Source organism: Henckelia pumila, chromosome 2 (assembly GCF_033568475.1).
Source record: "Henckelia pumila isolate YLH828 chromosome 2, ASM3356847v2, whole genome shotgun sequence".
Classification (NCBI taxonomy): Eukaryota; Viridiplantae; Streptophyta; class Magnoliopsida; order Lamiales; family Gesneriaceae; genus Henckelia; species Henckelia pumila.
The window spans coordinates 136,019,940-136,030,652 of NC_133121.1; the positions used below are offsets into that span (position 1 = coordinate 136,019,940).

Consider the following 10,713-nt stretch of genomic DNA (forward strand, 5'->3'; position numbering starts at 1 on the left):
AAATTTATATTATCCTCCCAATAATTAATTTTCAACTACTAAACAATAAATTATTTAATAAATAAAAACTCATAAAATATTCATATATTATATCACACGCAATTGTGTGTGCTTCTGTCGCTAGTTTTTATAATTTTTATTCATATATATATATATATATATATATATATATATAATCTACCCATTAGACAACATATTTTTGTTTACCAAAATGATCTTGATGTGATATAGCTATTACAAATTTGTTTTTTTTTGTTTGTTTTTTAAAATTTCGACATTTCAAATTATAGTTTAATCTCTTGATAATTTTTTACAATTACAATATTACTCTTATTTGAATATAAATCAAATTAATTACAAAAATATTATACAAGCACAGAACGCGTGCATCAATACACTTATATAATTAAAGAATCTGTCAATTAGAGAAAAAAATGTCACTTTTTTTTTTCAAAATCACTCTTATATGATATAGATATTAATTTTTCGTTTTTTGTTTTTGTTCGTGTTTTTTTCCTTTCAATATTTCAAATTGTAATTAAGTCTCTCAATAATTTTACACCTATAATATTATAACTATTTGAATATAAATAAAATTAATTATAATTAAGTCTCTCAATAATTTTACAGCTATAATATTAAAACTATTTGAATATAAATAAAATCAATTAAAAAAAATATACAAATACACAACGCGTGCATCCATACACTAGTTTAAGTAGTTATTCCGAATGAATAAATCAAACTAAAATAATAATAATACTATAAATAAACAGTTCAAATATCATATTACATATTCTTAAAATTGAAAATAAAAAAAATCCAAATAAAATTATTTAAAAACCAAATTAAAATGATGGAAGAGAAATAAGTTTTTTTATTGGACCCTTCTACCCCCACAAATCTGTTAAACCCAAGCGTCTCACATTTACCGACCGAAATTCATTTTTTAATAAGAAGAAAAATGCTTCTCCGATCGCTTCACCGAGGAACCGCCGCCGCAACTGTACTCAGACAATCGCAGTGGCGGCTCCCCATCAGCCGGAGCTTGGCTTCGACTAACCCTACTAAACCCATCCCTACGAAAGGCAAAAAACCCAAGTCGAGAATTGATGCCAAGGAAATGACTGAAGAAATTCAGGCGACGGACCCCCTATTTTCCGTCAAGGAAGAGGCAGAGCTCCGACGACGTCAATTGGCGGAGGACGAAAAGAACCCTGCTCTTGACGTGGGCCCAAACGGCCGCCCTCTCTTTACCTCAGCGCCATCTCTTTCTGTGCTTACCAAAGACGACGTTAACACTTACTTCAAATTCAGGTGGCGAATTGGTTTTCTCATGTTGTTTTTAAGTTAAGGTTTGTGATCTTTGAGAAACAGATGACTAAGACTTTGCATTTTGAGCTTTGGTCGTTGTTCTGGTTTGTTCGATTGGAAAAAAAATTGAAATTTATGATTTGGTGCAATGGGTTGCTGTTTCAAACTGAGTTCCATATGGATTCTCTTTGCTGACATTCATTCTGCTCAATGTGTGTGGTATTTATTTTGTATCTGCAAATAAATAGTTGGTGGCAATTCAAATTCAGACCAGTATAGATTCTTAGGATCATGGTCACACATATTCATTTCTCGCTGCATTCTATGCATGTTGATTAGTGAATATTTTAAATGGATTAATAGGAGGGAGGAGTGGAAAGAGATGCTACCAGAAGGTGTGCCCATGGGAATGGTGAAGGAGTTTGAGACCTCGAGCAGGAGTGCCTTGCTGGTCCGGCAGAGTTTTATTGATCTTCGCGATAATTTCAGGCGGGCCGCAGATCCTTTGTTCGTGCAAAATAATGAAGGTTCACTTTTGCTGATTTCATTATTTGTTAGTATTTTTTACCGTAACGGTAGGTATTGAATCCTAAGATGGCTATGACAACAGGCCATTTACTCATGCTGTCTTAACTGAGAATTCCCATGGACAAGACCATTATTGAAAAGGCTGGCAGAGAATTTTCAACATATCCTTCTAGATCGATGCTCTGTGAATAGGCTGGCAGACCATGATTGAGAACTTTTAGCAACCTCTTCATACCCATTAGAAGAAAAGAGATACGGAAAAAAAATGATTTAGTTTTGAGTCCATTGTCGAACATGCATTGAACTGTGTTAATAATCTGGTCAATGTTTTTAAAAGCCCAAGTCATGTGCCTAGGTGCAGGGGCTGAGCATCTTGTTTTAATGTTCAAGAGGCTCATCTCGTGTGCCGAAACACTATCTTTGGCGAATGTGTACTTTGGCCATGAAGCATGCCTCTTGGTGCACTTTAAAGCCTCGATTCATAATTCAAGTGTATGGATTCCTTTTTGTGTTTACCTGGGTTTGAACCAAGATCTTTCCCCTATTGGGAGAGGTTTATGCCACTACACCACCAGGGTGGTGGCCATTTAAGTGTGAATTCTGAATATAAAGTAAAGTGACTCTCTGCCCAATTATATCTCAGCTCCCAAAGTTCGAAAGCAAATTGTACTGGATGGTCTTTTGAGTTGCGGGAAAAGTATCACCCTAGCAATGCTTGTTCATTGGGCTCGCCTAGAAGGTTGGCTTGTGCTTTATGTCCCAAGAGGTAAAGATTGGACACATGGTGGACTTTTTTATAAAAATCCTCATACTGGTCTGTGGGATACACCAGTGCAAGCCACAAACATTTTGCAGGTACATAATTAATTTCTTTCTGGTAAAGGATTTTATTTACTATGAGCAATATTCTTGTTTTTGGTGATGCGATCTCTTTGAGTATGAGTGCAAAAAATAGTGTATTTCTAGAGTCGGTCTGTGCCAAATCGGAGCAATCATTCACTATGACTGCATTGCATATGTTCAAACATATGAAGCTCGTGAATAAAATACAACTGGAACTCGTACTTGTATAAAAGTATGTTAAATTGAGAGTGTTTTGCTGGATGTTACATGGATTACATCTATGTATGTCTTGTATTTTATTTTTTTTGTTTGAGAAGAATGCAAAAGAAGGCTTTAATTTTGTTTTTTTGCAATAAGTATCAGGTAGTTTCTAAAACTACGGTTCCTGAACTCATTGACGAATTTTGAAATTTTTTCTGTCAACTAATTGGTGAATTTTGATATTGTTTTTTGTTGAATTATTAATGGTATTTAATGCAAATGGTACCAAATGAAATCTGAAATTAGATGCATTAGTTACTCTACTATGCCCCTTCTATATAACGTTCATGCACTTTCAATGACACTTTAAATTCTGCCTTTTTTATAGGATTTTTTGAAGTACAACAAGTCATGTTTGCAAGGATTAAAGTGCAACATGCATGATCCTATTCCATTGGGAGAGGGTGCTGGTGTCGGGTGGCCGAAAGGTAGTGACAAAATGCAAATTTCAAAAGACGCAACTCTTTTCGAGCTTGTTCAAGCTGGAATAAATGACACACATGCTGCTGTTGGAGTGGTGGTTCGGTTGAGGGAGGAATTGTCGAAAGTGTCCAGTGTCCCTGTTCTTATTGCAGTTGATCAAGTGAGTCTTTAATTTCTTCTTGTATTTTCTTTTTTAAATTTTTTTGAGGGGCGGCTGCAGCTGCATTATTTTTCATAACATTTTTGACATCCATCTCATTTGTGTTACTTTGACCTGAACAGTATAACAGTTGGTTCACATTCAGTGATTACGAGGAACCTGCAACAGTTCGCTCTTGCCGAGCTATTCATGCCCGAGATTTGGCCACTGTAAGAATTGATATGCTTGCTGATAATTTGTTCAAATGTTTCTTTTTATCGTTAGTATACAGGCATTTCAATTCGTTGTTCATGAATTTCTTCGATTAGATTTTCAAATGACGTAGAGATAATTTGTGACACGTCTATGAGAAAGCCTCAGTGGTAAATTTTTGTACTAGACGTCAAAAGTGGTTGTCATCTGGCTTCTTTTGGGTGAATAAACTTCATTTACCATCTCCCGAAACCTAGCATGGTTCTTACTTGGTGACGCTTATAATCCCAAATATGAATGAGAGTCAAAATGGACATGAATTCTGTGGTTAACTTTCGCAAATATTTACTTATCTATATTTGTTGTTATAAGTGAATTTTACTGTCTAGGTCAAAGCATTTAGGTCTATGATGCATGAGAATATGATGGTGGGTGCTTTTTCTCATTCAACTGCTGTTGGGAAACTGCGGCAAGAACTACCTGATGTTCCCATTGATGCTCGAATCAATTTGCCTCGGTACAATTTGGATGAAGCTGATACGGTCTGCCACTACTATCTCAGGTTTGATTCTCTACTGTATTGATGGGGTTGTCAATCACCGTTGTGTTAGAACTTCAAAATCCTAATTTAGAGTTCCATTAGTTAAAGCATCTGAAGTTAATGTTTTTAGTTGGTTCTATCATCCTCATCGGAATGCTTTAGATAACATAGCTAAACCAACTTCATCCCTTCGCTGCCAAGAAAGAAAATTGTTGAGGTTTTATTGCATTGAAATGCGTTTGTAGTAGTTGAAGCTTTTGCTTCCATTTTTCAATGAACTACTCTATTAAGTATTTGGCGGGGTAGGTTTGCCGTCCAATTCTTCTAAGGCGGGTCTATTGTCAATTGATCATATAAGGAAACACAATCTTTGGTTCCACAAAGCCATCACTTCCTTTCAGTCTTATTATAGTTTAGATCCTCTGATACTCATTGTGTAGAATGATGCAACGCATAAGCATCCTAATGTGCTTTCTTATTTACGTTCAGGCGAACTATTTATAGATAAATAAACATCTATTTGTTGTGGATTGATAAATTTCAAAATTTGAATATGGCATTTCATGTGACAGGCAAAGACTAGTCAAACGGGATTCGTTTTCAGAGGACAACTGGAAGAAGATTTTCTTCTTGTCAAATGGAAATGGAACAGAGTTTAGATACTTGGTTCCATTCATGCGGTAACCCCCAAAGGTTGCTCAAATGACTACATCACTGAGATCATGACAATGTGAAGCCAGTGCACTTATCTATCAAGTATCTGACTGCGGAAGGCATCAGCAAAAGTCAGGTTCATTTTTTTGCCGACGTAAATGTTGGAAAATATTTGCTTATCTATTTGGACTAGGACTGAGTTTCACCTCGATCATCTACCGGAGAGCACAACATGTTACAGAATGAAACATTCTTCATTTATATCATTTGCAACCAGGGGGGCATGTTGTGATCCGCCCCGCTTTTTGTAACGTGCTTCTCGCATCATGTCCGGGCATTTATTTGTTAAACTTTGTATCTGTCGCACACATTTTTTTACCTGCGCGATATGTTACTCGTCGTCGGTACGCGAATATGCCGCGAATATGCCTTGAAATAAATTCGTTAGGGGAATTTTTGAATTTTTATGTTTTTTTTTTTTTGAGAATACAAGTATAAGATTACATCAATATTACAAATGCACAATTACAATAATGTTATTAAATTGTCCGCACAACCAACAAGGCTTGAGCATGAACTTAAGACTTGCTTATTTCGAGCAAAGAAATTACTAAATTTATCTAAATAAATTAGAAAAACTATTTGTATTCAGCGAAAATCAAATCTGAGACCTGATCTCAAGGCCTCACCCTTAGCCATTGGGCTAAGGGCTCATTGGCTTTATGTTGTCGTCTTACCAACACGAGTTATTCGATATGAAAGTTGAAAATTGTGATAGAGATGTGTTGATGGTTGATTTTCTACATCCAGCCTACTTTTCTTTTACATTTCAGCGAACCAATAGAATAAAATATGAATAAAAATTAAACGTAACCAGATAAAAGTTTGAACTAGCAAATTAGAAGACAAAAATTGCAATCAAACAGCAATCTTTTTGCGAGACTCTAATTCACCATTCCACGAATTCCAAGCGATCTTAACTTCGTTCAACTGGGATTCTGGAATCCTAGTGTTGGCGTCTAGTATTTCAACCCAGTCCTTCCATGGATCCTTCGAAGGGTCTAAAAAAGTGGCCAACTGAGGTAACATCACAGAACTATAGAAATCATCAACCATGTCGAGGACCTGTTCTGATTCAACCAATGTCAACATTTCGGGCCTTCTTATGTTCCCCGGTCGTTTTCGGATAGCAAAATTATTCCCCCTCAGTACTAGAACTTCAGATGGAGCAATGGGCATAACAATCCTGGAGAACTTGGATAAGGACAACTGCAAAATGTCTCTGGGAAGTAAACTGCGCTTTATTGCCACGGCTGTTCCTACCATTTTGCGAATCTGGTAATTCGTTATTGAACAAGTTAAGCAAAGGTCTTGGATAGCAGAAAGGTAAGCAAAAGTATAATAGCTTAACCACCAAACATACAGCACAAACACCAACTCATCTAAAAAACATGTTTCCTTACGGAAAAAGCATGTATTATTTACCCTCTAACATGTAGAACCTGCGTTTTAGTTTAGTTTAGGTGATCGGGTTTAGGAAGGTTGGGACGAAGGTAGGTGTAGGGCGGGGGGCGGGGAGGACTTCTCCATTTCTTAGGCATAGTATATCCTTCGCTCTTTTATCTTCAACATCCTAGGACATTCCCATGTAACACATGATATATACGTAGGTTCAATACTTCAAATAATAACCTGAAACCAGGATAAGAGCATGTTTCCTCCCGCAAAATCATCAGTAGAAAAATAATCAGGTAATAGGAAATTGTTCACATCAATCGCTGCTCGAAGTTTTGGTTGAGAAGTTGTTATTCATGTACCCTACAATTTATCCTAGAAGGCAAAATATTGCAGGAACTGTTAAGTGACATCCATTATATTGTTACCGTTCTTAAAAGGAACACAAAGTTCGTCCAAACCTCCACTTCTCACTTTTGTACAAAAAATGTGCAGACCAACACCAACAAAAGATAGTTAAAAATGAAAAGGACCTCCATAAAATCTCGAAGAACTTACTTGATGTAGCATGAACGACTCTCCACAAATGGATATCTCAATGTAATTCAAACCAGACAACTGCTCCAATTTTCCGCAACAACACTGAAATATCTTACGGAAATGAGAACCACTGAGTTTGTCCTTTGCATCAGTTTCATGCAACCACCGAGCAAGCACAGGTAACGTGGGGTCTAGTTTTTTCAAGTTGTCTGCTTCTTCATCAAAAGGTCCAGTTAAAGTTTGATCAGAGCCTGGAAAATGAGGGTTATGCTCCTCAACAGAATCTGTAGCCAAAGTTGTTACATGAATATCTTCTCCATCATTTTCCTCTAACATGGAGCCGTTTTGCACATTTGATGAAATTTTCCTCTTCCTGGCAGAATCATTTCCAGCAGAGCTTTTCGAAGGAAATTGTTTTCTGTATTTAGCTCGAACTGTATAATTGTGGAATGGATGTTCTCCCTGGAACACCGTTCATTAATGCAAACTAGTTGATGAAAGATATAGAACGAAGGTTGATTCAGACAATACAGAGCCACCGACATTGTATCATCGTGCATTATAGAGGTTCTGCGTACTGATATATAACTTCAATGCCAATTAAATCTGTCTAGATTCATTTTACAATAGCATAATATAAGTACAGAAGGTGGCCAACTTTGCATTTACAAAAAGTTACTTGCACGAGATAGGCATATGGTGACTTCTACAGAAGTCTAGAAAGAAGAGACCAATAGCCCCACAGTCACAGAGAATTATGCTGCTGGTTCTAAGATAAAATTTTTTACTCAATGAGCAGATACCCAAATTCCAAACTCCTCTAAACACATCAATTTTAAATACCTTGAAGTAATTCAATATATCATTGAAATCTGATATATGATGACCAGCTTCAACAGCAGTAGAAGTTTCTTTCACTCCAATAATATCAGCAGGAAGAAGATAAGAATATTTACGGATGCTACATTCTCTTCGGGCATCAAAACTCCTGAAAATAAGGTGACCAATTAGCAAATGCTTATAAACCAAATGAACAATGTGTGAGAGAAACATAAAGTAGAATTCACTTTTGGCAAGCACATAAGTGGTAGTGCCAAAATTAGGAGATGATAATTTTTGGATGCATTGCTAAACAAAACCATGACAGTGTACAAACATTGAATTATTGGTCTTTTACCTTTCACTCGAGCTATCTTTCAAACATAAGGCGGACAAAGACAGTTCCACCAAAAAAGAACATAAACCACATAGGAAACTTTCGGTCAATCAAATAGTTATATGAGAATTCTCAAGGAAAGACCAATAGCACAAGGTAAACTGAGTTACTCAACTTGCTACATTTGTAAACTTTCGCAGGCTATTCAGCATTGGCCAAATGGTTGGGACTCAAAATGGCACTGGAGTTTATTCAAAAAAAATAAATAAATAAAGGCACTGGAGTACCTTCTATATCACGACTTTAAGTAAAAAGGCACCATCACTATAGACAAACTACCTTTGTGAAGGTACAATGCTGAAGACTCTTATGTTTTCAGGAAGATGTGAATTTATATGACCAGCAAGAATAAAGCCATGAGGATCATTGTTCCAAGCAAATTCAGGTATCTCCATTTTGAGGGATATCATGGTCGCCAATGAATGAACCTAAAATGCATAACAAGGAAACGAACCAATTGCATAAAATGCATGTGGAATACACCCTTTGCAAAATAACACATAATAATATATGGCTTACCCCTTTGTCGGTTCGACTACTTCTTGCCCATCCAATTTTGTGCAAATCCCCAAAATTGCTCTCTCTAATCCCACCAGCACCGAAAATTGCCTTTTCTAGTTCACCTTCAACAGCTATATCAAAAAACCATCCTATTTAAGTAAATCCCATCCAATGCTTTCTTGTCTCACGCAGGATTCCATAAATCAAGAATTTTGTTGAAATTGAATAGGCGAACCATATAATCATCATGGTAATACACATTGGAAAATCCACGAATTAATTTCGATGCGAGAACCAATTTTCCCTCAAATCTTTACAGTCACTTCACTCACAATACACTAAGAAATAGCAACTGGCACAAAGTGTCGTCATTATCACCGAGACAATTATGCTATAAGAAATTTGTTATTGTTCGCACATCTAGGACGAGGTGTTCCAAAGTCAAAACCATGATATATACATCAATACCCTCTTTCAACAAAGTCAAAATAACATCTAAAGGCAGCTCTATGTCTCAGATCAATACAAAGATTTTTTATTTCTTCTGCATGTTCAGATAAACGTAATCCCATTACTTTAATGCTACACTCAGCTCCTTTTCCCATCGAATCAACATCTCACCGACACCAACAGAGAAAAGCAACAAGAACACTACACCACAAGGAATTCCCGAGAAAAGCAGGACAAGAAAGATCTTACTCGAAAATGCAAGTTCATCTCTTTGAATTTGCAAACCTGCGGCGTCATAAAAGAGATATATCACCAACAGAAAGTATGACAGGAAAAAAAAACCTCTGCAATGAATTAATAACATCAATCATGCCACACCACGGAGAAAACAAAGAAAAGGGAATGATACCTCGGTAATCAGAACCCACGTAGCCGACGCGCATGACTACTTTCTTCTTGCGAAAGGGTTCCCATTTGCGGGCAGTCCCCAGCAGCTGCGGAGGAGCTGTGTCGGGTGCAGCGGAAGATGAAGTGGAGCAGTGCAAGAGGATTATCTTGAAAAACTTAATCTTGTTTCTGGATTTCAGTGTCTTAGCAGGAGAAAACAAACATGGGGCAATTGGAGTTCGCAGAAGATTGGAAAAAACCATGATTTCCAGAGATTCAGGGAAACAAATTTGCAAGAATGAGGCACTGGCACACACTCGCGGACTCACTTGGCTTGCCCATTGCTGCCTTGAAACCCCTGTGATATGAATATCCTAAAAAAATTCATCTTTTGCTTTCCAATATATTATATTTTCTTATTTTTAAAAATAAATAAATAATTTTATTTTACAAATATATTATTGATTGTCCAATATATAAACACTTGAATAGTAATAAATTTTTTAGCCCACTTTTTATGAATGATGCAAAGGGTTTTTACCATATAGTACCCATTTTCCTCCTTTATGTTTACGATTTCCGAAATGATCTTTATTCTATTTTGTTAGTCTAAATCTTGCCTAAACTTTTTTGAGATGCACTTATTTTGAGGGGACAATTAAATATATATGTATATTCTTATTTTTTATTCAGTCAAAAGGAGTATTGAGTTTTCAAAAAATTTCATTTAAAAATAGTTTGATCTTTTCACTTATTTTCGTCCATTTTATGTAACATTTTTATCAAAATCATCCATATTCTATTTGGTCCTCCAAATTTGTTCCTAAATTTTCATAAATATACTGATTTACCACTTTACTACTCGAAAGTCGAAACCATAGACGATTGACTCCCCCTACCTCATTTTCCCACAATTTTGTGAACCCTATTTGCTCCTCATAGTTGGTTGGCGAAATCGAAAGATTTTAGCTAGAATCGAACGAGGACAAATGTGAACGAGTTCATGATATTTTGATAAACGTATGTATGTCTATTGACTGTTGTACATATACTTAATACAAAATCTAATTTCAACGTATAATTTTTTTTTTAGAATATAGAGAGATTTAACGAAATGAGCGCAATTAAGAAAGTTCAGACAAAATCAGATGAAGACCATTATGAAAAAAAAAGATATATAAACACTAAAGGACAAAAATAAATGTTATAATTGGGTACATTGTCTTTGGATCTCTAAAAAATGGAATT

The 10,713-nt window shown here is 35.9% G+C and overlaps 2 protein-coding genes across 2 annotated transcripts; one reads left to right on the top strand and one right to left on the bottom strand.

Moving 5' to 3' along the window:
• Positions 1 to 943: 943 nt before the first annotated feature.
• Positions 944 to 5,379, top strand: LOC140883245 (uncharacterized). Its single transcript, XM_073289635.1, has 7 exons — positions 944 to 1,317; positions 1,678 to 1,841; positions 2,486 to 2,697; positions 3,275 to 3,529; positions 3,652 to 3,738; positions 4,111 to 4,283; positions 4,835 to 5,379. The coding sequence occupies exons 1-7, from the start codon at positions 965 to 967 to the stop codon at positions 4,944 to 4,946; spliced, it is 1,356 nt and encodes a 451-aa protein (XP_073145736.1). The 5' UTR covers positions 944 to 964; the 3' UTR covers positions 4,947 to 5,379.
• A 306-nt stretch (positions 5,380 to 5,685) lies between these two features.
• LOC140882218 (putative tRNA pseudouridine synthase) lies at positions 5,686 to 9,836 on the bottom strand. The gene is made up of 7 exons (XM_073288067.1): positions 9,488 to 9,836; positions 9,328 to 9,363; positions 8,647 to 8,759; positions 8,407 to 8,555; positions 7,755 to 7,899; positions 6,930 to 7,373; positions 5,686 to 6,251 (listed from the first exon to the last, which is right to left on the bottom strand). The coding sequence occupies exons 1-7, from the start codon at positions 9,726 to 9,728 to the stop codon at positions 5,835 to 5,837; spliced, it is 1,545 nt and encodes a 514-aa protein (XP_073144168.1). The 5' UTR covers positions 9,729 to 9,836; the 3' UTR covers positions 5,686 to 5,834.
• Positions 9,837 to 10,713: the final 877 nt, after the last annotated feature.

Coding starts and splice junctions, on each gene's coding strand:
- LOC140882218 (XM_073288067.1), bottom strand. CDS start 9,728: ATGGTTTTTTCCAATCTTCTGCGAACTCCAATTGCCCCATGTTTGTTT. Junction 8,556..8,646: donor GTAGTCGAACCGACAAAGGG/GTAAGCCATATA, acceptor TATGCATTTTAG/GTTCATTCATTGGCGACCAT. Junction 7,374..7,754: donor ATATATTGAATTACTTCAAG/GTATTTAAAATT, acceptor ACGGTGTTCCAG/GGAGAACATCCATTCCACAA.
- LOC140883245 (XM_073289635.1), top strand. CDS start 965: ATGCTTCTCCGATCGCTTCACCGAGGAACCGCCGCCGCAACTGTACTC. Junction 1,318..1,677: donor AACACTTACTTCAAATTCAG/GTGGCGAATTGG, acceptor ATGGATTAATAG/GAGGGAGGAGTGGAAAGAGA. Junction 3,530..3,651: donor TTCTTATTGCAGTTGATCAA/GTGAGTCTTTAA, acceptor TGACCTGAACAG/TATAACAGTTGGTTCACATT.